A 27,935-nucleotide genomic window follows, 5' to 3' on the forward strand; every position below is an offset into this window, starting at 1 on the left:
AAGAATTACCGCCATATAATAAATGTTAGAAATAAATTTTCTGCTACACATTTTAAATGTCAATAATAATTGAAAGTTTCAAATTGTTTTACCTACACATTTTTCAAAATATGTGTGGATAATTATGTGTGGGTAAAACATCAATTAAGATTTGCATAAATAATTAATTAAAGCCAAAATATAAATGTAACTAAAAATATTTTCCCACATTTCTTACATGTCAAGAATAAATAATGATAAAAATTCATTACCCACACATAGATAATTTTAAATTATGTGTGGTTAATAACTTTTATTAGTTTGCCACGTTGGCGCAACAAATTTAAAAATAAATTTTATTATCCATAAATAAAACTTAAAAATAACCGTAAAATAATAAATATCACGAAAATATTTTTGCCACACATTTTAAAAGTCAATAACTAATGAATTTTTTTTGTGTGAATTACCTACACATTTTGAAATTATGTGTGGCTAAACTACCACACATTATTATGTGTGGGTAAAAACTCAATTTCTTGTAGTGCGGAATTCACACGTGAAGTCGAGTTAATTTTCAGAACATATTTATTATTCCATTGAGCTAATCAACAAATACACATAACTCAAAGTCATTAAATCGGGCTGTAGATACAATTTGGAGGGTTTGTGTGTATTTCTTCCACTTGTTTGAGTTTAGAGAAAGAGTAATTTAATTTTGGGGGAAATGGGATTGATTAGGCGTGGGGGAGTTGGTTTCGTAGTTTTAATTAGTGAGTTAATTGTGTGGGTTAATTGCATAGATTAAATAAAAGTGTGGATTTATTAGTGAGTTAATTGTGAAGGTTAATTGCATAGATTAAATAAAAGTGTGGATTTATTAATGACATAAGTTGTAAATAAATTGAAAAGTAAAGGGTATGAATGCACAAAAAGGTAAACATGACACTTTTTCGTGGACAAAAAAAGGGGTAAGTATGACACTTTTTCGTGGACAGAGGGAGTAACTCATTTACCTATTCTATCATATATGACTCAACACTTTTATCCCTTATTCACTAAATTAATGCTCTTAAGTTGAAATTCGTTCTCCACTTACAATACATTCAATCATTTTTATTAAAATCAGTCACTTTCTTCTGTGACTATTTTTTTAGACGAAGGAAATATATTAGAAGTTAATTATTTTATATATTATATTATATTATACTTCCAACAAACAATTAAGTGTGCACTTTCCTTCAGCTCTTGCCTTTTATTAGGCTTTAGGATATTCCTTATCTTAACTCGAATGCATGCGTGTGTGTTGATTTAACTGTAGATGATTAATGTTCATGGTTTGAGGTTCAGGGGGATCGAGCCTATCATGGTATATTCATTAATTTTTTTTATTTGTATAATTTATCAAAAAAATTAAAATTAAAAGAAAATCGGAAGGAGAGTTCAGAGAGAAACCATTTAACTCAATGTAGAGAATATAGATAAAGTGCTAGAATCAATTGTGAGTCATGAATGATTTTTTAGTTATAAATAGTATTTGTAATGTTAGAATATAAAAGAGTGTGCAGTTACATCCTAAAAAAGAAATGTAAAGTTTTTATAGATGCTAAATATATTCTTAGTTTATGAAATAACAAATAATGTTTGAAGAAGTATTACACTTCTAATATTAAATATTTATTACAATTATTATATACGTATAATTATTTATGACACCCTGTATTTAAAATTAACCTAAGTCAAAGAAAATGAAGTGGCGGCAAACAATTACCAGGATTGCGGTTGTGGACGGAAACGTACGGCCAAATAAAACAAACGAAAACTACCCTCGTGTGTGCGCATTCCACCAATGGAACGAACGACTGCATAAGCTAACGTGCGCTCCCTTCTCTCTCTCGATCTCTGCTCTGTCCTCCTCCCATGGCTGCACTTTCTCTCTCTTCCATCAACTTCTCGGTGAAGCTTTCTCCGATTAGCTTCTGCTCTAGCGCCACAGATAGGCCGCTAATCACCTTTTCCGCGGGAGTTAAGCTGAAGAGTGAACGGCGGAGTAGTAATTTCGTCTGTAGAGCTGCTTCGTCCGTTGCTATTCGCGATATTGATGCAGATGATTTCAGACATCCTCTTGATCGACAAGTAATTTAGTTTTAATTATTTTTATGCGATTGTTATTGAAATTTTCAAATTCTGTTTAATTTTTTTTGGTGTTTTTGATGCGGTTTCAGAATACGCTGATTTTGAGAGCGATTCCGGGGTTAAACGAAATCGGAAAAGCTTTATTAGGTAATGCAATTTAGCTTACAGAAATCAATTTCTGTATTAAAAAGTAGTAGCTAATGTGAATGTTTTGTCTTAATTTGAGATACAGTAGTAGAGAACTTACTAAGCTAGCAAGCTGCTTCACTGATTAAGAATGATTTTTGAAGTGCGTTTTCAAAGTCCACTGTTTTGAAGATTTTAGATGTCATATGAGTCTCCATTTGCACATCTAAATAAGTTATGAATGTGAGAGAAACAAAGGTTCCTATATTGTGAAATCTCATCATCACCTTGTTGTATCATTATTCTCTTGTTTATCAAAAAGTTTCCACGTCCAAGGCTTCAATCTTAAGCATTTCGCATTAAGGGAAGGGATTGTTACTTTGGGTGATAGTGTGGATAGATAAAATAATATAGGCTAGTCCACCGCATACTTTGATGAGTTTGATGAAATGAACAATTTTGAACTCATGGATCACGTAATCCTTCAAATACTTGATCCTATGCGTTGTTAATTCTATCCATCACCAAAGGTAGATGCCCCTGAAGAGTTTATGTTGGGCGGTTGAATGTTAATTTACATTGATGGTTCCAGGATCTGTCGCTGAGCAAGTCATGCTTCTGGAGAATATAGGGACATCTGTTCTTGTTTCCAAGAATCAGGTGAATATCTTTTTGAGTTTTCGCCACTATTTTGAATTTTATGTTAAGCTATCATAAAAATTTGAACAGTCTGCAACTCACAAATACAAAAAGTTCCTTTACACATCATAGGATTTTCTCTGATCAGGAGAATGGTTTTTATTACTATTAAAATGTGCAAATCTTTTATTTAAGAATTAGAGGTTCTAAATTCCCTTGAGTTGTTTCTGATGAAGTTAAAGTTTTGCTTCCCGACTTTCATTATTAAACTTCATTAGAGTTAAAGGGGGGAAAGTTTTCCAACTGCATATTTTTCATTGTTGAATAGTGCCAGTTGCAATATTCCTTTTGCACAATACTTTAGCAGCTTCAATGCGAAAATCAGACGTAGTATTTTTGTTTTCTTATGTTTATTTATGCTCATATATGTGTTTTGCTTGTTTCTAAAGCTTCCTGAACTACATGAGTTGATGATAGAGGCTGCCAGTATCCTAAACTGTGAGGCACCTGACCTTTACTTACGCCAAAGCCCTGTCCCTAATGCATACACGTTGGCTATCAGTGGGAAGAAACCTTTCGTTGTTGTTCATACAAGCTTAGTGGAACTTTTGTCGAGAAAGGAGTTGCAGGTCCGCATTCAATCAATCAATTGAAACCAGCATTACTTACAGCAGTGCTCGAAACCTTATTTTTTCAGGAACAAATTTGAAACATCTAGGTCGGTCATTGTATTTATATTTCCTTCCTGTCTCATACGCAGGCTGTTCTGGCTCACGAGTTGGGTCATCTCAAATGTGACCATGGTGTATGGCTTACATTTGCTAACATTCTTACTCTTGGAGCTTATTCTGTACCTGGTAACTTCTTAACTGTCAGATCAATTGAGATTTTTAGAATTGTTATGAAGATTGCTGAAAATATGGTCACCCTATTTACTTCTGTTCCATTGCCCTCATCTCTCTTTCCTGAAGGCTATATGCAGTCATACTTAGCAATGTATCTACTACAGAAAGCTTATTCTGAGACAACTTAGATGATCTGTCACTCTAATCAGTGATTGCCTCATTCACAGGTCTTGGTGGTTTTATTGCTCAGCAATTAGAAGAACAGCTTTTTCGTTGGCTTCGGGCAGCAGAACTTACTTGTGACAGGGCAGCTCTTCTGGTTGCTCGGGACCCAAAGGTAGATATAATTGAAATCACAAAAACTTGTGTAAGACTATCCAATGGGTCAAATATCCGAGTTCAAGTCATATCCAGTGACATATTGGTAATTTTGCCGTGTCATGACTCATGACCTGTTTAACGGATCTTGACACGTTTGACCATCTTCCCCAGTAGATTAGTTTTTCACTATATAGTCATATATAGTTATTATTCTCTAATCATCCTCCCATACTCTCCCTCACAAGAGGTGGTCATCTCTGTCCTGATGAAACTAGCTGGTGGCTGCCCCTCAATGGCGGATCAATTAAACGTGGATGCCTTCTTGGAGCAAGCTCGATCTTATGAAAAGGCATCTTCTAGCCCAGTTGGGTGGTATATAAGGTAAGCTGATGGCACGCTTGAATGCTGCATCTGAACCTGTGCTACATATTTCATCTTGTTCAACACTCTTGTTCAGAAATGCTCAAACAAGGCAACTTTCCCATCCTCTTCCTGTTCTGCGTGCACGCGAGATTGATGAATGGTCTAGAAGTCAAGAGTACCAATCTCTGGTCAAGCGCTTGAAGTGAAGTGTAGCAACTCTGTGCAAAACGCTTAGCATTACATATAGCACATGATTTACAGAGGACACCTGGGTCTTTGTACAGGTACAGGCACAAGTCAGAATGCTGTTCTCTGCTTTATTTGGAAGATCCACTTGTGCACCACCCCCTTTATATACAATTACATGTCCTTCCTCTGATTTCTGTAGATGGTTGAAGGCTTGAAGAGGTTCAATAAGCATGGAGCTGTACTGAAAGTTATTGAAATGTCATGGAGGTCTTACTCCATAGTTCGCCCCGTCAGGTCGTATTATACGTATACAATACACATGCCATATCTTATGTTATGTTGAACACTGTCGAAATATTCAAATGATTATAACCTGTATATGATGTTGGAATGTACTTGATATATTTTGAGTACCATCTTTTGGGAAGTTTCTATTTGATTCTTTGTATGCATGGATGCTTCTTAGAATTTCAACCAAAAAGATTCAGAAAGCTCTCTTCCAAATTTCAACCAAAAGTACAAAAGCAAATACAAAATGACGAAAACTTTCTGGGAACTAATATCTGGCTACACTAGCTGGCCTAATTTCAGAATTGTTGCAAGGAGCAGTGTTATTAGGAAGGAAAATTGCATATATGATTTGTGCCCATTAGAAACTTTTAGAACTACACCATCAATGACAGGACCACAGAATACACCATCGTCTCTCTGTCTGGTTGTGTAGCTCAGAAAGCTTATCGAGGTTGGACTTGGCCCGGCACCCTTGAATGTCATGGCATATTTCTTGGCTGAACCTGTCCCGTTGCTCTGGATAGTGAAATTCTGCACCGATGATCCTGCTGCAACCCCTACGACAAGATCCCCTGAGCAGGAATCGTTTGCATCTCCCAGCATGAATTCCAAGTTGTAATCTGATCCTTGGTTGAGTTGTTTAGCTGTTTGCACCCCTGCAGAGACTCCTGATACAATCTCAACAGCAGCCTTGCCTTCTGGGACAAAGAAGTTTTTTGCATCTATGTACTTCACAGTCCCCGTTACAGTCCATTGCTGCAGAGCAGATTCAGTCAGACTCGGTTCTGAATCCAATAGAACTCCTTCATTGGAAAAATCTGGGAAAGCTGGCCCGAGCTCGAATCCACCATTTGGCAGCAGATTATCTGTGAGAACCCAACAAAAGTAAGTATTGGCTGAGTAGAAGCGTAGAATCAAAATATGCATCTCTGTTAGTATCATATCTATTTATGATTTCTTGACTAGTTGCAGTCATTATTGATTAGTCAATCCAAAATACCATATTCTTGGATGGTGCAACTCTCGATTAAGCGGAGTACAGCTTCTTTTATACTGTGTGTGTGTGTGTGCATGTGTGATTTTGGTTGTGGGCTAACATAGAATGAAAATGTGCCTTTAATGCCATTATCATATATTCATATCTGTTCTTGAAATCTAGATTACTTATAGTAGTCTTTATTTTGGATTTACCAAATTCTTGGATGGTGCAACTAGCCAACTACCAATCAATTTGACCTGATTGCAGCTTTTCTTAGCTCTGTGTGAGTTTGTGTTTGTGTTTGTATGTTTTTATGTTTCTGATCACAGTGAAGTAATTCAAGACAGAGAACTGCATACCATCCCCTTGTTTGAGTGATCCCATGGTGCTCAACATAACGGTGTCGACGATGGGCCAACATGTGGAATTGGCTTCTGCATCAATATCTTGACTTTCTAGAACTAAGTTTACAGATTCTCCCCCTCCCCAGCTTCCCAACTGATGCCCATAAACCTCCCATGATTCTTTCCCATACTTCAGCGTCAATGAAAACTGAGCAGAACTATCTGGCGCCGAAACCACAAGGCTTGCATTGGCAGTGCAGTTCTGATCCCTCCTGCCCAGAGTGAAGGTTAAAAGGTACTGCATTTCTTCGCCATTAGCGACAAAAGTTTGGTTGATTTTGCCATCTTCTTGCAGCAGTATAGCATGCCCATTTCGTGGCAGCGACAGCTCAGCTCCTGCCGTGACATACTGCACTGCACCGTCATGTGTCCATCCCGGAATGCTACTGCCGTTCAGTGTATAGAATGCAGAGGAGCTTTCATTCCAGTTAGTTGGTGGGAGCTCGAAATCTGAATTCTGCAGATTATCTGAAGGAGAAGAAACAACGGTGAGTTAAATGATTGAATTGGTATGATTAATGAGAATTTGCTTGTTTTTTGACCTGCTGAAGCAATAGCTAGCCAGATGCATGTGATGAAAATAGTCCTTATCTTCATCTGAATTCTCTCTCTCTCTGTAGACTTCAAGTTGTCTCTTAACTCTTAACTCTGAGATGAAGTAAATAAGAAGAGAAACTAATAGTTGGCTTATTTGCAAGAAGGTGCAAGTCTCTTTCCCTGAGCTTTGACTAAATCAAGCGTTGACAATTTCCGAAGAATGCATAGGTAAAACAGTCTGTTTGGGGACAACTGCATGAGGTGCATGTGATAAACAAGGACTGGGCCCTCCTGTCTGGTAAACGTCTTCAAATCAAACAAATATAATATCACCATGTTTTCCCACTTACACACTTCTCTCTAGGTCGATATTTGCAATCTTCACAATAATTTTCAATTATTGCAATTGCAACATCATCTCTAAATTTGATATCTTTAGTAATCACAACATTTTTTTTCCAGCATTGTGCTCTAACATCGTTTTACTTAGGTAGGAAAGTCTCGTGTGACACGGTTCGACAGATCTTGATTTGTCGGATGGGTCATATTATACTTAACAAAACACCGCAAATATCAATATAATCACAAATATGTCATTAGATACGAGTTTGAATCACAAAACGTGGGCCGTCTTCTAATCCCGGCCACCGACCGTGCTCCAGCCGGCCGTCTTCTTCAAACTCTCCTCCTTCATCCCCTTCCTCCGCCGCACCACATCCTCCCATCGCCCCACCTCCGCATACATATTCGACAACACAACATGCACCCCATGATTCCTTGGATCCAAGCGTTGAATCTCCCTCACCGCTCTCTCCGCCACCTCAATATTCCCCCAACTCTTAGAGGCCGTCAACAACGCCCCCCAAATCGCCACATCCGGCTCCCACGCCATCCCTCTGATGAGACTCTCCGCCTCCAAAATCTGTCCGCCCCGCCCCAGTAGATCCACCATGCACCCGTAGTGCTTCAGGTTAGACTTCACCCCGTACACCCTCTCCATGGAGTAGAACACTTCCCTCCCAAAATCTATCATCCCTGCATGGCAGCATGCACACAGAACTCCCAGAAGAGTGATGCCGTTAGGCTTCACCCCCATTTCTCCGAACAAATCGATGGCTTCATCGGCTCGGCCGTGGAGGGCCAGCCCACAAATCATGGCGTTCCAAGTCGCCACGTTTCTCTCTCTCAATCCATCAAACAATCGCCGCGCTTCGACCAAAGCTCCGTTCTTGGCATACATGTTGATCAACGCAGTTCCAAGAATCACGTTCATTTCCACCCTTTTCTCCTCCATGTACACGTGAATCTCCTCCCCCAATGACCAGCACGCCGACTGCGCGCACGCCGACAAAACTGACGCCAGAACAACTCCCCTGGGTTCAAATCCTTCCGAAACCATGGCGTGGAACAGCGCGATCGCTTCCTCGGCGGAATTATTCTGGGCGTAGCCGCATATGATCGTAGTCCAAACGATCAGATTTCTCTCAGGCGTTTCGTCGAACACCCTCCGCGCGTCGCCGATCCGCTCAGACACTGAATACGCTCGTATCAGAGCATTCGCAACGTGCGAATCGCAATCCAGCCCGAATGTCAGCACGTGGCCGTGAATCTGCTCGCCGCATCTCACCAGTTTTGAATTCGCGCAAGCTTTGAGAACGAAAGGGAACGTGTGTTTACCCGGCGCGATGCCTCGCCTCCGCATTTCGGAGTAGAGCAGCAGGCCGGCGGCGGGGTTCGAGCTGATGGCGTGAGCTCTGATCAGTGTGTTCCAAATGAACGTGTTCGGCGCGGGGATGTCGGCGAACAGTTTGAGGGCGTAGCTGAGGTCTCCGGAATCGGAGAGAGCGCAGAAGTTGATTAGGCGGCTGGCGGCGAAGGCGTCTTGAATTTGGGCGGTGGTAATCATCTGGGCATGTATTTGCTTCAGCTGGTCCATCGATTGGCATTTGTCCGCCGCTAGAGAGAGTGGCGGTGGCGTTTGGTGCAGAGATGATGAAGTTATTGCGCGGCGGTGGGCGACGGAGAGTCTTGCGAATTCTGTTGCCCTCCGCATTCTAGCATGGAAAACATCATATGGGATTCTCCGTCTCACGATACAATGTGTGCCACTATATACCATTCTTATTATGTTATGGAGTAATTTTTAATTATTTTTTTATTTAATTTTAATTTATTATGCTTTAAATAAAATAAAAATAATTAATTAGAATTCAGTCATCTAATTAAAGTTAAAGTTAAATTAAGAATGATACACGGTGGTACACACTATTTTTTGGAACAGAAGATCCCATTCGGAAACCATAAAAGTATTTAGTGAGAATCAAGTTTTAAATATCAAACCATAAAGTTAAATAAGATTTTCTTTTAAGAGTAAAGTTAAATAAGTTATGTTACCATTTTAGCTAAGAGCATGGTAGTCGTCCTAGTGGAGGCTTGGGAGTTGGTGCTCACGGGGTTCGGCCGAGCCCACGGTTCAATTAAAAAATTACTTGTCATTAATAAAAAATTAAACAGTCCAGATGTTCAATATTAGCAGATTTTTTTTTAATTGCTACTAGCCGTTCATCGACTTTATTCCCCCCTTTTTTTTTAAAGGTAAAATCAAATAATATTAAAAAAAAAGAAGAGAAGTACAATGGGTACTCAAACCTGTACAAAATAAAATAAAAGACAAACACCCTACAACGGAGACAACAAATACATCTATGCCATAAAACAATTACAAGGATCCAAAGATCAGTCATGGGTTGAGTAGCCAAATTGGTTTGGATAGAAAGCCTTCAATCATCTTCACGTATTAATAATAATATCATTCACCACTCTATGAGTATCATGATTTTTATCTTTAGACACTTTCTCGTTTCTAGCTTTCCAAATCTTCCAACAAACACATTGCCCGACGGTGTTGCACATTAGTTTTCCTTTCTTATTCTCACATTTTTCAACAAACTCATGAAAGTTGTCCAAAAGCGAAACAGAAGAGATGGGAGAAATGTTCATCCACTTACAGGTAAGCTCCCACACTTTCAGGGCCGGTCCTGGTAAAAATGAGGCCCTGGGCGAAACTAAAAAAATAGGCCCTCAATATATTATTGTGCGCAAGATATTGAAAAAAAAAAGTTTCATTACTTATAAAAATGACTTCGTCTAGCGTTTTGGATAACGATCTGCACTTTTCACAAATTCAAGAATTTCAATAGTGTAATGAGTATAAGAGAAATGCTTGTCTACATGTTTACTATATACTTTTTTTTTATCAATAAAAAATTCATTAAAAAACTGGGGTGGTACTATGAGTACCAAAAACATCAAACAAGTGGTGCAAACTCGTTTGAGCACCACAAAGTAAAAGAAACATTGGACTCGACAACATGGAATATTTTGTTCCAGCTCCAAAGCCTCCCTTTGACCTCATTAACAAGATTGGACACCTCCCAATTCTTGTTCTCAAACCTACTCTCATTCCTATACTTCCAGATCAGCCAAACAGTCCCAATCCAAAGAGCTTTAAGGAAGTTCTTGTTTCTTTTACCTCTTCCTCCTCCAATGAAAGATATGAAATGATCTTCGACTTTTTGTGGTTTAGCCGTTTCCATTCCAATCCATTGATGGATTTTGTCCCACACGCGATCGACTTTCGGACAATGGAGAAAAGAATGTTCAGATGTTTCCTCCCTCCACACACATGCATTGCACCACTGTTCTTCGGCTGGGATTAGGACATTCCTTTTGAGAAGGTTTTCGCAGGTTGGCAGCCTGTTACAAATGCTTCTCCAAGCTGTCACTCTGGCTTTGTGAGGAGCCGGTGCCGTCCACATTTGGGCACTAGCTACAATGTGTCTCCCAAAATGATCACCTTCCGCCTTTGCGCACTCCTCATAGGCCGCTTTAGTCGAGAAGTTCCCCCCCGCTGCGTTCTTCCAGCTCCAGCCGTCCATAAGTTCTAGGCAAGGAGAAAGCGTCCCAATGACTGACATCAAATTTTCCTCCATCTCCTTCTCCCTCTCCCTCAGCTCCCTTCGCCACTTGAGATCCCACACCCATCCTTCCTCCGTCCATTCCCCAGCCTCCTGCACATTACCATCTTTAAAGAGACTAAGATTAAAAAGTCTAGGGAAGAGGATCTTGAGGTGGCTGTTCCCCACCCACGTCTCACCCCAAAAACTAACCTCTCTACCATTCCCCATAATCCTTTGAATATTGCCACTAAACCACTTTTCTTCCTCCCTCCCTGCTCTCCCAACAATTTTCGACCACCATCCCTTCATCCCGCCCCTTTTCTCCACCCTCCACTCCCCTCCCACCCCTCTTGACAAATCCCCGTACAAGGATTTAATCACCCTGACCCACAGCGCCTCCCTCTCGACCAAGTACCTCCACACCCATTTTAACACCAAGACCTTGTTAAACCATTCAATGTTTCGAAAGCCCAATCCCCCTTGAAGCTTGTCGACACACATGTCTTTCCATTTGAACCAAGCAATAGACCTAGACACGCCACTTCCCCCCCACAAAAATTTTCCAAAAACGGAGTTGAGGTCGTGAATTACCGATTTAGGAATGAAGGAAAAAGACAATTGAAACACTGGGATGGCTTGAAGGACCGACTTCACAAGAACGATACGCCCTGCCAAAGAAAGAGATTTCTTCTTCCAACCTCTGATTTTCCTCAACACTTTTTCCACGACGCAACTCCAATCCACACTGCTATTCATCCGTCCCCCAACCTTGATACCGAGATAATTGAAAGGAAGAGATCCCTCCTTACAGTTGAGATAACCTGCCCACCTCCTTAAACACGCATTCTCGACACCAACTGCCATCAAGTTGCTCTTGTCGAAGTTGATTTTGAGCCCTGAAAGGAATTGGAAGAGAAGAAGGATCCTTTTAATAAAAGTCACATTCCCCTCGTTAGCTGCCAACAGGAAGATTGTGTCATCTGCATATTGAAGATGCGACACAGAAATTTTATCCATCCCCAGAACAGCCGGAGCCACGAGCTGGAGATCAGTAGCTCTCTCCATCAGGGCATTTAACCCTTCGGCGATGACTAAAAAGAGGAAAGGGGACAACGGATCCCCCTGCCTAAGACCTCGTTCCATTTTGAAGACACCTGTGGATGATCCGTTCACCAGCACGCTGCCTGACGCCGAATCGAGGCATCCCTTCACCCAATTCCGCCATTTCTGATCGAAGTTCATACGACCGAATAAAGCATCAAGAAAATCCCATTGAACGGAGTCGTAAGCTTTAGCAAAATCGATCTTGAAGAAAATACGGCCAATCTTCTTTTTCTTTGCTTCCGCAATTGCTTCGTTGAGAATAACCACTCCATCAAGAATGAACCGACCTTTGATAAAAGCGCACTGTTTGTCCGAGATAATAGACCCCATCACCATTTTGAGCCTCCCTGCAAGGATTTTTGCAATGATTTTGTATAAGCTATTGATCAGGGAGATCGGTCGGAACTCATCCAGCTTCTCTGCCCCTTCCTTCTTCGGGATAAGTACAATGAACGAAGTATTGCTTCCTTTGGGGATCCTCCCGTTCTCGAAAAACTCTTTCAGAACTTGGAGAAGATCATCCTTTACTGTCGACCATGCATTCTTCCAGAAGGAGAACGTGAACCCATCTGGACCAGGACTCTTGTCGCCACCACAGCTCCACACCGCCTCCTTGATCTCCTCCAAATCGAACTCCCTACACAGCCAATTGCGCTCCTCATCAGAGAGTTTTTTCTTGAGGAAGTCATTGGGGAGGTTTGGCAGATTCCGTGTCCTTTTTTTGAAGAAGACTTCGAAGTGTTCCCGGACTTTGGATTTGACCTCCCCTGGATTAGACACCCACTGATTTCCAAAGTATAATCCCAAGATTTCATTCTTTTTCCTTCTCCCAAGAATCGCTCGGTGATAGAATCCCGTGTTAAGATCACCGCTTTTGAGCCACCGAACCTTGGCTTGCTGTTGCAAGACCCTTTGTTTGTCTTTAAGCTGTAGGAAAATATTCGCTTGGATTTCATTTCTTCGAATGATTTCAGACTCCTCAATTCCATGCTCTTCATCTTTCTGGTCAAGAGCTTGCAATTCAATCTTCAAAACCTGTATCCTTTCATCAATATTCCCAAAAGTGGATTTATTCCATTCTTTCAGTTCCGTTTTCAGTTTCTTCAATTTTTCACTGACCACGAAGCATCTCCATCCCGTCATTCCGTTCACCGTCCACACTTTCCTAACCTGTTGTTCAAACTCCGGATGTGTCCCCCACACATTGAGGAATCTGAAAGGCCTTGGTCCCCAATCTTCTACTTTTGACACCAAAACAATAGGGCAATGATCCGAAATGGTGCGCTGCAGACCACGTCCCATCGACCCCTCCCATTGACGCAGCCACGCGTCGTTAACCAGAAACCTATCCAGTTTACTTTTACACATCCCATTCGGCTTATACCACGTAAATTTTCGCCCTTGGGATCTGATTTCTGTAAGGCCGCTATCACCGATAAAACTGTCGAAGGTTCTTGCATCTGCTGCCCCATAAGAATCCCCACTTCCAACTCTTTCATCCCGCTTCCGCACTGCGTTAAAATCCCCCATCACACAGACACCGCGATCGGCATTTTGTTCCACTATATTTTTTATAACATCCCAAAGTCTAGATTTCTCTTCCGAACCAACTGGTGCATAGACATTAATGATGCAGCACACAACATCATCTTGAACCCATTTTCCATTCACCACCACAGCCCCGCTGACGTCCCATTTGCTAGAAGCTTGGAAAACGTTTTTATTCCAAGCACTAACCAAACCACCAGACCGCCCTTCAGAATTCCGAACCACAAGATCAAAATTATCAATACCCCACCAAGAGTTACACACCGAGGAATCAAACTCAGTCATTTTTGTTTCTTGAAGGCAACAAAAGTCAATATTTTGCATTTTGACAATCTCACTAACATCTTTCTGTTTCCCAATACTCCCAAGGCCCCGAATGTTATATGATAGAAAATTCATGGACACTTACTTGGTTTACTCCCAGCTTCTGTCCTCACGCTGCCTTCCTCTTGGCCCTCAATTTGCGCTGCCATCTCCTGATCTGTAAGTTGGCTTGAAAGCCCCAAAGTTTTCCCTAATTTCCAAATTTCCAAACTTTCGGTTTCCATATCCGCAATGAAGTTTCTCCATCCGTTATTTTCTCCCTGTATTTGGCACACCTTCTTCGATTTCTTGCTCTGTTTATTTTTGTTATTTCCGAGAGCTTTACCAGCGGTTTCTTTCTCGGTGATTTCCTGAAGAAAAAGGCTTCTCTCCTCATCTTCTGACTGTCGTGGTTGGCCTTCGCGTTCTTTGTCTTTCTCCGATCCAGACTCGGCTGAAAGCCTCGTTTCTTTGGCAAAAACTTGACAGGATGAACTCTCTCCCACCTGACCTCCCGCAAATCCATCTTCCCTTCCCACTGTGACTTCTTCCACAAAAAGAGACGCTGATTTTCCACTTGTTTGGGGACTCGGGGAGACCAAACCGCAAGAGTCAAAAAAGGGTTGGGCCGAAAATGCTTCCTTATCTCCTGGGCCACTCTGTAGATGATGTGTGCCTTCCTCTTCTTTACTGGACTGGTCTTCGGTTGGGCCCTCAGTTCTACCCCCCTCACACGATGTTGGAATCGAAGAGACTGTTTCTTGGGACAATGAAACGCTGCTGCTTTTGTAAAAATGCTTTTCGTCATCCTCGATAATAGCATCTGCCGGCCCCGTTGAGACATCCTCCGAAGACCAATCGGAGTCCGATTCCGTCCTCTCCTCCTCCGCTTGACATCTGACGCAGAGATTGGGTGCATCTCGGACCTCCTCGACACGCATTTTGAAACACGTCCCCTCGATCACGCAATCCAAAATATATACTAACCACTTTTGAACCTTCTTCTCACCATTGCTTAATTTTCTAGTATAATGTGTATAAGAAAAATGCCTAGAGATGTTGTCTAAAGGAAATACAAGGTTCATTTCTCTTATAGATCCCTTCTCAACTAAAATATCTCGTGCATTATTATCAATATTATCCCAATTTCTCGGATCATAAATATCAGTTGGAGGAATGAATTGGTCATCGTTCTCTCTAGGTTCGTCATCAATATTTAGAATATGTTCACTCCCATTCAAGTCATTTCTCTTTTCACTAGAATCTTCAATTTCAAGAGGCGCATCAACATTGTTCAAATTTGAAGTTTCAGTTTTTTCTTTAGAACTTGTACTTAGGGGTGTGTTTGCTTTTCATTCCTCTAAATGGAGGGATAACAAAAATTTAAGTCTTTAAATGTTTGCTTTCTTATCTCACATTTTACACAAACATCATTTTTCCTTCCTTATTTTCACTTCAAGGAGTGATAATATTATCCCTCCATTTAAATGTGAGATAAGAAAGCAAACATTTAAAGACATAAATTTTTGTTATCACTCCATTTAGAGGGATAACAAGCAAACACACCCTTATGAATAAACTTATCCGTATCACCCTTCTGTGATTTAGTGAGTTCTTCTATTCTTTTTCTTTTTTTCTTTTTCTCATTTTCACATGCTTGTTTTCTAGGTAGCCCCACGTTTCACACAATAACACTTAAAAGTAAAATGATACTAGAATAATAGCACCTGAAGAAATGATGTTTGCAAATTAAGAGATTGTCTCTCGCATCAATATTATAGGTAGCCCCAAACTTGATAGTCTGCAAATTATAAAAATATAATTAGAAAAAGACATCCTTATATCTATCGAATCAATACGAAACTTGCATTAAAAAATTAATTTGCAGACTACATCCTATGATCCTAAATTTGTTTGCAGAATACATGCTTATTGCTTATGATAGTCTGCCTATTGCGGCTACATCATAAATTCCTAACGCCAAACTAGCATTAAAATAATAGAATAATTAGGCTTGAATTAGATAATGTCAAACTAACTTATTGCGGCCATATGACTATAATCTAATATTTACCGAAGCTAAAGATATTGAAAATCAACATTAAAAGGAACAGAACAAACAAGCTTACTAGAATCCAGAAGACAATGAGGGTACAACAACAATCTTTTCCATGAATCCAAACGAAGACAATCTGTAAATTGCAGTGTAAATTTTTTTGCTCAAGAAGGATAATAATCAAAGAGTAAATTGGTGAGAAGAATTAATTCGCCTCATTCTATTTATACAACTACATATGTGATTGATTCAACGGTAAAAATTGAGAAATTGAAGAGATTAATACCCTCCCCATGAAATTGGCGTCTGCAATGTCTTGAAGAAGAAGACGAAGCATTTTTTTTCCCGAAAAATACATCCTCCATTGAAACAGGAGATTTATTGTTTGATTTTAGATATTTAAGGATTTGGTATTTGATTCTAGGCCCAAAATTAACAAGTTTAATATTTTTATTTTAGTTGGGCCTATAATAACTAATGAAATATAATAAAAATTTTGGACCCTCAGATTTTTGGGGTCCTGACTCCTGGGCCGTCGCCCAGGCCCGCCCGCCCCCAGGGCCGGCCTTGCACACTTTGACACAGAATGGGCACAACAGTAGGGGGTGATCGGTGGATTCCAATAGACAAGAGCAAAGAGGGCAACAATGATCAACATTCCCTAACAATATTCCTCTTTCAACAAATTTTCTCTCGTTGGGATTCTGTCAAGAAAAGCTCTCCAGGCAAAAGATTAAACTTTGATGGGAACTCCTTTAGCCCAAATGTCTTTGAATGTAGCCGGTGTGTTATTCGTTGGGAAGATAACTTTGTGGATATTTGAATACATCTCCTTAGTAGAAAATTTTCCAGCACTAGCACCCTTCCACGAGATAGAGTCACTCATGGAGTGACGAAGAGAAATCCTGCAAAGAACAGACCACAACTCCACAAAATCCACAAATTCGGAAAAATTAAAAACTCTTTCCCACACAAAACTCCACACCCATTCACCCTCTCTAAACATACCCATTTCTTCAACCTTAATCCCCTTTTGAGAAGACAAGCAGCACAAATTCCAGAATCTAGTTTTAAGAGTAATCCTCGTCCATGGATCCTCCTAAAACAAACAATTAATCCCATTACCTAAAGAAAGGGAAATATTTTGGCAGAAAATGTTTCCCTCCAACAGGGACGGATGCACGTGCCCCCACAAATTTTCAAATTATTTTTATTAAGTATATATATATATATATATATATATATATATATATATATGTGTGTGTGTGTGTGTGTGTGTGTGTGTGTTTATTTGTGTATATATTTAATTAAATTATATAACAAATAACCAAATTTTTAAACTCCCAATTTCTAATAAACTTGAATTATTATATAGTAATCATTTTTAGTAATAGACTTGGATTATTTTTTTTAATGTATTTTATATTTACAGTTTTTTTGTCGCCCCCATAACAGAAAAATTATGGATCCGTCCCTGCCCTCTAACCCTTTGAAAATAATTTTCAGGTCCATCCACCAAAAAGATTCCAGCTTACCATTAGTCACAGCCCTTACCCCATCAGCCATCATCTCGTATCTAGATCTAAGTATCCTCACCCAAAAATTATTTTGGTTCTTGGAGAGTCTCCAAAATCATTTGCAAAGAAGAGCCGAATTAAAAGCTTGTAAATCTCGAATCCCGAGCCCACCATCAGATTTGTTACGACAAACTCTATCCCAACTAACCCAAGGAATTTTTTTACAGTTATCACTCCCTCCCCCCCCCCCAAAAAAAGAAAATCACGCTGCATTCTAGTCAAGATTTTGATGATGCTCATTGGGACTTTGAAAAAAGAAAGGTAATAAAGTGGTAAAGCTGAAAGAACCGAGTTTAAGAGAGTGATTCTACCACCGAAAGACAAAGCTCTCTTATCCCACCCTGATAACTTCTTTCGAATCCTCTCAATGACAATTTTCCAGATTTCTTTTCTCCTATGATTAGCACCAATCGGTAGGCCCAAGTAGATAAAGGGAAAACTTCCAATTTTGCAACCAATGATGTTAGCAGAGGAGACAATTTGTCTGCTATCCACTCTAATGCCATGAATAGAGTTTTTGAAAAAATTAACTCTGAGCCCCGAAGAGATTTCAAATAACCTGAGAATACCTTTAATCGCCATCACATTGTAAGGAGTGGCCTTACCAATAATGACTGTGTCGTCCGCGAACTGAAGATGACTCACAACCACCTTCCCCCTTCTAATTTCAACACCCTCAAAAAGATTGCAGCTGACTGCCTTTTGCATTAAACAATTCAATTCTTCAGCCGCAATGAGGAAGAAGAATGAAGAAAGATGATCACCTTGTCTTATATCACGTTGAAGAGAAAATTTACCCGACGGGCTACCATTCACCAGAACAGACATAGTAGCAGACGAAAGACAACTTTTCATACATAATCTCCATTTTGGGCAGAAGTTCATCCCTTCCATCATTTCATTAAGATATATATTCCTACAAAACCGAGTCATATGCTTTCTCAAAATCAACTTTAAAGATCAAACTATTGAATTCGGACCTCTTAAGAAAGTCAACTGATTCGTTGAGAATCAAGATGCTATCCAAAATCTGTCTGTTCCCCACAAATGCACTCTGATTATCAGAAATAATTTTGCTCATGACCTTCGCCAATCTTTTTGCCAAAATCTTCACAAGAATCTTCTAGGAACATCTAATTAAAGAAATGGGACGATAGTCACTCACCTGGAGGGGACACCTGGAGAGTGACAAAGTAAGAATCGTGTAAGCTCATTCTTAAGCACCTGCCAGATCAAATAGATAGACTAGAAGAGACCTATATAGAGCTCATACAACCACTAGACCGGCAGATAGAATAGCTAAGCGAAAAGGAAGACAGACCAGGAATCAAGAGAGCCATACAAGGTCTAGAAAGGAATAGCATATTTCTCAAAGAAGAACATAATGCTAAAGTAGCTCCACTAGTCAACCAAAGAAAAGAACTACTAGAACAAAGAAAGAGAATAATAGAGATAGAAGAACTAGAAGTGAAACTTCCACCTAGAACTTCTGCAGAGGTTTTCTTGATGAATTTGAAGCTGAATCCGTCTGATCCCGGGCTTTTGTTTCCACCGCAATCCCAAACCGCCTCCTTGATTTCATTTTCAGAAAAAGAGAAGATGGGCATCTCGTTGTCAACTCGATCAATCCTCTTCAGCACTAGTGAGTTGATGGCAAATCTCTTTTCATTTTTCCTTGAAAACTGAGACTTAAAATGATTCATTACCACGGCTTTGACCAACTTTACATCATCTTCCCATGTACCATTAATCATCAAACCCTCAATCGTGTTGGTTGACGATCTAGACTTAACACATCTGTGAAAGAAGGCGGAATTAACATCTCATTCTTTGATCCAATGGATTCTCGCTTTCTGGTAAATATAGCTCTCTTTGACTTTTCTCCAATGCTAAAGTTCTGCCTTGGAATCCTTGAGTAACTCCACTTCACCTTCATCAAGATCTCTATCTTCTTGATGTTCATCCATTTCTCTCCATGTTTTCTAGCAAACTTCAATTTTGTTATCCAACTCACTGTAGTCTTCCTTGCTCTAAATCTTAATGTATTTTTTTCTTTTTTACTTCTAATAAATACTACTGTTTAATGTTTTTAGACGGGCCTCTTTTCCCTCATAATCTTGAAGAGGTTTTAATGAGGCCCGGCCCTCAGTTGCACCTGTGCTCTCTTGGGTCTAGGTTTTCCTTTGTTTTATTTTCTTTTAATAAAATTTCTATTTCAGCTTCTAATAAATACTACCCTATTTCCATTCAATTTCACACTACATTCTTCTTCATCATCTTCTTTCTTCTATTTTATTTTTCATCATTTCATAGATATAGTGCTACAAAAATGGAGGATAATTGAGGAAATTGGTGGAACAACCACCTCCAAAATCCCTTTCAGAGAAATGCAAATTCGTTCGGCCAAGCATTCTCGCCATTCTCTCAATAATTAAATGCCGCTCCAACGTTTTTTTATATGTTTTTTAATTTGAATTAATTTAGGATTTTATTTTTATTGTAATACAATTTTAATTTCAATCAATGTAGAATTAAATTTTAATTTAAATGAAATTTATATTATTTAATTTAATGTTAAAATTAATTAAAAATAACATTACAAATAAAGATAAAAAGAAAATAAAAATTTAAAAGCCCAGGTGGAGGATCTTCCACTACAGAGGGTGGGCTCTTAAATGGTGTGGGCCATTAACTTTTAAGAGTTGATGTGGGCTCTCCACTATGAATGCTCTAAAATGATTAAAATACCTTCTAAAAATTTATTGATGTTGAGTTATATATATATATATATATATATATATATATATATATATATATATATATATATAATATTTTTCTATCATTTCCTTTAAATACACCGAAAGATTAAATAAAAATATTTGAAAATAAATTAAAGATACGCAATTATAGTTTAACCTCGCGAAATCATTTTTACGCTGCATACGATGACAACAATCATGACACTATTTTGTTGGCACAAAATGTGGGCACACGATCATAATCACCGCATGCAGTATCGTGTCCAAGGATCTAGAATCGCGTTCGATTGTTTTGATGATAGGCTTCTATCTTTTGTTAACTCATGTATCATGGCAGCATGTTATGATACATCATGATCGTTATTAACTTATTGTGAGTGATCAACATATATAGATGGGGATTTTTTCTTCTTCTTTTGTCTACATCGATGCAGATAAAGTTAGTCGTGTTAACCTCATGGAACTTATTAGAGATGATTTGGGCGATCGAAAAGAGTATGTGTGAGCTAAATACACAAAATTTGAATATCCAATTTAAATAAAATCGAAATTTAAAATTTAGTTTGAATCAAATTTTTGAATCAAAATGAATTAAATTTTAGATAAATTTTGAATTATTGGATCAAATTCACAATTTTATCATATATATCCAACATAAAATCTTTATTTTTTATTTTTATTATTATAATATTACAATAAAAATGAATCATTTTCTTTATGTACAATATAATTACTTAGCATTTCTTAAAATTTAAGTTGGACTCTTGATATACGCAATATAAGTAACATTTATTACTCCCTTCGTTCCATTGAGCTTGTCCCATTTAGTTTCGACACGATTATTAAGGAGAATATTAGGAGTATTATTGTTTTAAAGGTGTAGGTAATAAAATTGATAAAATAGAAGATGGAAGGTGATAAAGTATGAGAGATAATGTAATAAAATGGTAAAGTAGAAGAGAGAAAGTGATAAAGTAGGAGAGAGAAGGTAATTAAAAATTCTTATTGTTTAGCTAATTGTTACTATTTATAAAAATGAGACAAGATTAATGGGACAAACAAAAAAGAATTCTGGACAAGATGAATGAGAGGGATGGAGTAAAATTATGCTGGACAGTTGATATATTACGCACTATTTGGAGATGAAAGAAGTAGGGGTGTGCAGACCCAACCCGAACCCGCCGAACCCGCCCGGACCGACGGGTTCGATCCGGACCGAACCGGCCCATGGTATGTATTCGGTCCGTGGGTCCATTTTCTAGGACCGAATACTTTCCGGGTCGGTCCGGGTCGAAACCCGGTCGAACCAGCCGAACCCGGAACCGACCCGGTCTCTTATAAATTTAATATTTAATATTTATAATAACATTAATTAAAACTTAAATTAAATTTCTAACTTCTAAGTTTTTAACCCTAATCTACTTCTTGGTACTTCACGTCTGGGAGGGAGAGGGAGACTTCAAATTTCTAAGTTTCTAACCCTAGCCCAACCACCCCGCCGCTCGGCCGTACCGGACCGCCCACTCCCAGACGGCTATACGAAGACGGCAGACGACAGACGCCCAGGCCCCAGACTCGCGCGCCTAGACCGCCAGTGGCCAGACGCAGACGACGCCCAGGCCCAGACCGTGCGCGGCGCTCGCCCACTGCCACCACCCCTCGGCCCTCGCAGGCGCCACCTCGTCACGGCCTCCTCCGCGGCTCTGCCTCGTCACGGCCTCCTCTGCGGCTCCGCCTCCGATAAGTTTCCATTTAGGTTGTGCTGCTTCTTTTGAATTGAACTGCTGCTTCTTTCAGCGGGTCTGACCCGGACCGAACCGGACCCGTTGCTCGGGTTTGGTCCGGTCACGGGTCGGCCCGCACTAATGTTTCGGTCCGGATCGGTCCACATTTCTAAAATTTTCGAGTCTGCAAACCTAGCGGGTCGGACCCGGACCGACCCGCTAGAAAGAAGTACAATGTAGATATTTCTATTTGGAAATACTAGGAGTAATAAATTTCAAATAATAGTCGCATTGTTTTGTTTTGTTTTGTTTGTTTGTGAAAAACAATTGCCGCATTGTTAAAAGAGCGGAACCAATGTTGCAAAACCAACCCATAGAATTGTAGGATAAGCTACGGTCACACGTTGGTGGCAAATACCATTCTCACAGCCGCCTTCAATCACCATTAATCCACTGTAAAACCTCTAAGTGGGACCCTCTCGTGACTCTTGTCAGATATACGAGAAACCTCTGCTCCATTTTCACTCACCACATACACTGGGAGAGAAGAAAACCTTCAGTTTTGAGGGGAAAATCAATATGCCTGGATTGAGGGGACCTTCTGATTACTCGCAGGAACCTCCGCGTCACCCTTCTCTCGCAATTAATTCCAAGGTTCAACTCGATTATATTCGTCGATTTGTTTTTGGAGTTGTGTTTGCTGGAAATTCTTCTCCATGTATTTCTTGTTTTGTATGCTTGCTGTGCATCTTGAGGTACTGATGAACTAATGGAGTCGCTGAAATCCAAGATTTAATTTGTTGTGTTAGGTATGGTATGTTGAATAAAAGAAAATAATATGATATGATCAATGCATAAAAAAAATATATGCGTGATGAATTGTGTATTGGTGAAGTAAAATACGTGATTGAAATGCCCGAACATAATGTATTTTCCGGTATATACTTTGTAGAGAAGTTGATGCAATACAAGCTGAGAGAAAGCTTATGAAGAATAAGACACAACAAAATAGTCGAGATTATTAGTGTAATTATTGTAGTTTTAGATGTTTTTGTTTATCTGAATGTAGTTAGCTTGTGCAATGTTATAAGTTCGTTACAGAAGAATAAAAGAAGTAAATGTCACATCATTTTTTTTTTAATTCAGGAACCTTTTAATGCTGAGCCGCGGAGAAAAGATTTAGTTTCATCTTACATTACGCCCGTGGAGTTCTTCTACAAGAGGAACCATGGTCCAATTCCAGTTGTGGATGACTTAGACAAGTACACTTGCCTTTTCATTACTGTGTATACTCTATATCTTAATGCAAAGTTTTGCTTACCTATTCATTTTGGCCAATCAGATATAGTGTTTCTATCACTGGTCTAAGAGGAAGGGCCATAGAACTGTTCATGAAAGATATTTGGTGAGTGATAATCTATTGTCCTTGTTGTCAATCTGACTTTTTATGCAATGCTAATTTTGTCTATGATTAACAGGAAGCTTCCAAAATATAATGTCACTGCCACTTTACAGGTTTGTTTATGTCTTCACCATATTATCTTAGTGAGTCTGGGATTTTCGTTACCTGCCTTTATAGTACTATACACGGAGATGGTTATATGTTGGCAACCATGGCGTTAATGACCATTTCTTGCTCAGTATATCCCTAGGATATGAAAGGAGTTGAGCTACCTAGTTAGATTAATTATCACTATTTCATACTAATATTTGCTTTATGTATCTAGGCAAAATAAACTTATTATTCTTTTAGTTATAGCATGAAGTCCTTGAAACTAGTTCATGTTATCTTGTGTTTTTGCCTATCGCTATGAAATTATTCATATCAGTAACGATATGCTGGAGTTCTTTACAGTGTGCTGGCAATAGGAGGACTGCCATGAGCAAAACTCGGCCTGTCAAAGGAGTTGGATGGGATGTTGCTGCGATAGGAAATGGTAAGTGTTGGAGTCAATATTCTACTCAACTTCATAACATTTATGTCTATGCAAAGATGATCATCTTAAAGGTATTGTTTCTTGGATGACACTCCAATATCAGTATATTGGGATGATTAATAGATGACAAGTTATATAATCTTCAACTGAGGGTTCAGCGCCTTTTAGGCATTTATGTTCTCGGGTCATTTGGATCTTACATCTGTATAATTCGTCTTTTAAATTAAATTTCTTACAAGATTATCAAGGATTTGGATTCTGTAAGGGGATCACTGAGAGCAACTAGAGAAGTCTTGCAGGTTTTTCACTTTTTAAATTGTTAGCCACTTTTCTCTGTTTCTTGGGTGAATATTTTGCTAGCCACTCTAGAATTGCTTTTACCTAAACTTTCTTATATGGTAGGTGTGACTGCTTAAAAATGCATCTTTATTTTCGGTGATCTTGATTCTTGCTTGAACATACATCTATAGTCCCAGACTAAGTGTACTAGATTTGTCAGCTTTATGTACTAGCTTTACGTTCCGGAGTTTGAAAGTGGCTACTTAACAGAACATGATTTATTTATTTCTAGAACTTGTCCTTATTGTTGCTAGTTGCTACTTTGTAGCTGAGAAGATTGCAAGAAAGTTGGTAGTTTGATTTTGGTCTGGAGCAATTTTGTTCATGAATTCATAATATGTTCTGTGACAAATACTCTAGCATATAAAGCTTATATCTTGATTCGCATGTCAATGTAGCTGTTTGGGGTGGGGCCAAATTAGCAGATGTTCTTGCACTAGTTGGAATCCCTAACTGCTCACGTGCAACACCATCTGGACAAAAACATGTTGAATTTGTAAGCATTGATAAGTGTAAGGTAATTCCCTTTTGCTCCATATCATTTTGTTCTTCTCTATTGAAAAGCAAGAATGTCAGCTGACATCATCCGTTATAATTATAGGAAGAAAATGGAGGCCCTTACACAGCATCAATTCCATTGCTTCAAGCCACAAACCCTGAGTCAGATGTTTTACTAGCTTATGAGATGAATGGAGAGGTTCTCTTTCTGACCATAATGACACTGTGAATTGTTGTCATGTAATATACACATACTGATCTTAGCTCTATTTACACTGTCGTGTTGCTGTGCAAAGACTCTTAACAGGGATCATGGATATCCATTGCGTGTGATTGTCCCTGGTGTTATAGGTGCTCGTTCAGTCAAATGGCTTGATTCCATCAACATTGTTGTAGAAGAATGCCAGGTAAGAAACTGCTTTACTAATGCTCGCAAGCAGTCTATCCATTGCTTCAAGAAGTAATGTCTTCTGTAGGGATTCTTTACGCAAAGGGACTATAAAATGTTTCCACCTTCAGTTGATTGGAACAACATCAGTTGGCCCACAAGGCGGCCACAGATGGATTTTCCTGTTCAGGTACTATTCAGGGCCAGTCCTAACAATAAAAAGGCCCTAGGCAAACAATGGAAAATGGGCCCTCTACTATCATTATAAAGACGTAAAATGACATTCATATAAAAACCCAAAAAAAAAAGACCTATTAATCATAAAATTTGGCCCTTACGTTTAATATATTGGACCAGATCCAGGGCCCCTTGCATATAAAAAATTTGGGCCCACATCTTAGAGCTAATCTATACTAATAGAAAAAGAGCCTAAGGCAGTCTAAGGCACAACTTGTGGATTACCTATTTTACTCTTGTTATATATTTATTATTATATTATAAAATATAAATCTATTTTGATATACATTTATTTGTCACCCAAATCTATAAAGAATGCTTTATATCTATAGCTATTGATAAGGCTTATAAGTAAATATATCCATCCAATAAAAGTAATGAATTAATAGATTTTTTTAAATAATAGATTATCAATTAAAATAACATTAATTACACGTACAACGTACGTTCTTTCTGCCAGTAAATATGAAAAGCATGTATTTTTGGCTCCTCTAAAATTTTGGGTCTTGGGCCTTAGCCCACGGCCCCGCCTCTTGGCCGACCCATCACTATTACTCAATGTGATTTCTATCACTGGTCTGTTCCTGGTATGAAGAATCATCAGGATAAGCTGGACTCTCCTAGTGATGCACTGTGTTCAATATCATGTGTTTTCTATAATAAAAATTCCCTATGCAACTTCAACTATCCTGGCAAGACCGAATTTTTATTTGACAGCTTTAAATGACCTGAGATATCTTAGTTAAGTATGTTGATGAACAGTCATAGGAGTAATGTGATGACTGATCTTAACAATCTGCCATTAGCTTAAGTGCAAAATATTTTCTTCGCAGGTCTGCTCAAAGATAAATGATTCTTGACTGATTGGTTCAATGTGCTTGCAGAGTGCAATATGTTCTCTGGAAGATGCAAACTTGGTAAAACCTGGAAAGGTAATCTTTCTTTACGCCTATTATGCATTTCCCACTTGTACCATTTGGGATTTGCTGTTAGGTTCTTGGTTCTGTACTTTTAACATTTGACGGCAAAACCAACCACTTAATTATAGTGAAAGACGATTATCCAACTGCTTTAGTCTGCTGCTTCAAAACCATCTTCACATGTTTAATATGTCTCATTATGATTGCAACTCTTAACACCCAAACTTGGGATCTGTAAGTACCTGAAACTGAACACATAAAAGATGGAATGTGCCAATTATGAACATTGTAGTGGTGTGGACCTTCAATGCTTCTCTCGTTGTGGCATCTTTTTTTTATAATCAAAATGCCATCCTAAGCATTAAATAACCATACATTTTTTGTCCATACGCAGATAACTATCAAGGGTTATGCAGCATCAGGAGGTGGGCGAGGCATAGAAAGAGTCGATATATCTATAGATGGAGGCAAGACGTGGGTGGAAGCCTCTAAATCACAGAAACCTGGTGTTCCATACATTTCTGATGATGAAAGTAGTGATAAATGGGCATGGGTGCTTTTTGAGGCTGAAGCTAACATACCTCAGAGCACTGAGATTGTTGCCAAAGCAGTACGTCGCTATTTTTTCCCACTATTATTTCGATGTTTGAGCTAGTACACAAGTTTGAATGCTATCATGATTTCATGAAAAAGTGAGCTGTTTGAGATGGTAATGAAAAATGCTTCGAATTTTACTGTTACATCCTACTTCTTGTTCTCTGTTAACGTGGTGTCTGCCCAATTCTTTTCAGGTGGATGTTGCCGGAAATGTCCAACCTGAAAATGTAGATTTCATCTGGAACTTGAGGGGGATACTGAACACTTCATGGCATCGGGTCCAAGTCCGGATTGGTCACTCAAACCTATAGGTGAACTTCCTAGTTCCCATGCACAATTACTGTTACAAATGCCTGAATTCTCTTCAAGGGCTTGAGACGAGTTTTCATAAGTTCGACATGAACACGCATTTCTGATCACGAACATGCTACTAGATTGAGATAACAGGTCTTTTAACACTTGTCCTGCTAAGACAGTTTCATGACCAAGATAAGGTCTGGCCCTTTCGGCATTTCTTGTGTTTGTTTTTGCTGTTATATGGCTGTCTTGAACTAGTTTTTTTACTAACATTGAAATGGAATTTGTTGGTAGTTGCTTAATGTCTTTACATGGATTTTGTTGTATATTGTACTCCCTCCGTCCCACGAATCTTGACACGTGTGGTTTCGACATGAGAATTAAGGAATTGTAGATTAGTGTTTTAAGTGGGTAGGTAATAAAGTATAAAAATGATAAAGTAGGAGAGAGAAAATAATAAAGTGATAAAGCAGGAGAGAGAATGTAATTAAGATCCCTTATTTTTGGACTAATTATTACTACTTTATTTGGAAATATGTCAAGATTCGTGGGACGGTCCAAAAAGAAATACGTGTTAAGATTCGTGGGACGGATGAAGTATATTGTATGCTTGGTGTAAAATAATCTTCTGTGTGCGCCGTCCAAACAAAATCTACATTAGATTCTGTTGTTTTCTGGGAAATAAATGACATTAATCAATTGTGTACTGCTATATACAAGAACCCAAAAACTTGTGTTAAGACCACCTTGACAAGACCTATTAAGACGATATCTATTTATATTCAGATTCATTTTAAATTTCAGACAAAATTGTAAATATGTTTAAACTGATTTTGATTTCTTGATCCGTCATACTTTATCTTTTGAGAAGTGGAGACTACTA

At 38.9% G+C, this 27,935-nt stretch overlaps 4 protein-coding genes across 5 annotated transcripts; 2 read left to right on the forward strand and 2 right to left on the reverse strand.

Annotated features, from left to right (window-relative positions):
- Positions 1 to 1,729: 1,729 nt before the first annotated feature.
- Positions 1,730 to 5,034, forward strand: LOC131016058 (plastoglobule-localized metallopeptidase 48, chloroplastic). 2 transcript variants are annotated; one of them, XR_009098836.1, is made up of 9 exons: positions 1,730 to 2,115; positions 2,205 to 2,262; positions 2,834 to 2,901; positions 3,330 to 3,509; positions 3,641 to 3,737; positions 3,953 to 4,062; positions 4,294 to 4,427; positions 4,504 to 4,693; positions 4,798 to 5,034. XR_009098836.1 is itself a non-coding variant. In XM_057944613.1 (8 exons), exons 1-8 carry the CDS (start codon positions 1,900 to 1,902, stop codon positions 4,613 to 4,615), a joined length of 975 nt encoding a protein of 324 aa, XP_057800596.1. In that variant the 5' UTR covers positions 1,781 to 1,899; the 3' UTR covers positions 4,616 to 5,034. The 2 variants fall into 2 exon arrangements, 1 of the variants encoding a protein (XP_057800596.1); XM_057944613.1 differs by having other exon boundaries at positions 1,781 to 2,115; positions 4,504 to 5,034.
- A 32-nt stretch (positions 5,035 to 5,066) lies between these two features.
- LOC131016057 (protein DUF642 L-GALACTONO-1,4-LACTONE-RESPONSIVE GENE 2) lies at positions 5,067 to 8,894 on the reverse strand. The gene is made up of 3 exons (XM_057944612.1): positions 6,815 to 8,894; positions 6,228 to 6,740; positions 5,067 to 5,755 (listed from the first exon to the last, which is right to left on the reverse strand). Exons 1-3 carry the CDS (start codon positions 6,867 to 6,869, stop codon positions 5,166 to 5,168), a joined length of 1,158 nt encoding a protein of 385 aa, XP_057800595.1. The 5' UTR covers positions 6,870 to 8,894; the 3' UTR covers positions 5,067 to 5,165.
- On the reverse strand, positions 7,339 to 8,970 carry LOC131016056 (pentatricopeptide repeat-containing protein At5g56310-like). The gene has a single exon (XM_057944611.1). The coding sequence runs from the start codon at positions 8,926 to 8,928 to the stop codon at positions 7,444 to 7,446; it is 1,485 nt and encodes a 494-aa protein (XP_057800594.1). The 5' UTR covers positions 8,929 to 8,970; the 3' UTR covers positions 7,339 to 7,443.
- Positions 8,971 to 22,088: 13,118 nt separating this feature from the next.
- Positions 22,089 to 27,354, forward strand: LOC131016059 (sulfite oxidase). Its single transcript, XM_057944614.1, has 12 exons — positions 22,089 to 22,493; positions 22,986 to 23,101; positions 23,182 to 23,244; positions 23,318 to 23,354; positions 23,695 to 23,776; positions 24,514 to 24,632; positions 24,717 to 24,812; positions 24,910 to 25,020; positions 25,090 to 25,191; positions 26,123 to 26,170; positions 26,553 to 26,768; positions 26,950 to 27,354. The coding sequence occupies exons 1-12, from the start codon at positions 22,419 to 22,421 to the stop codon at positions 27,064 to 27,066; spliced, it is 1,182 nt and encodes a 393-aa protein (XP_057800597.1). The 5' UTR covers positions 22,089 to 22,418; the 3' UTR covers positions 27,067 to 27,354.
- The last annotated feature ends 581 nt before the right edge of the window (positions 27,355 to 27,935 follow it).

Source organism: Salvia miltiorrhiza, chromosome 3 (assembly GCF_028751815.1).
Source record: "Salvia miltiorrhiza cultivar Shanhuang (shh) chromosome 3, IMPLAD_Smil_shh, whole genome shotgun sequence".
Taxonomy (NCBI): Eukaryota; Viridiplantae; Streptophyta; class Magnoliopsida; order Lamiales; family Lamiaceae; genus Salvia; species Salvia miltiorrhiza.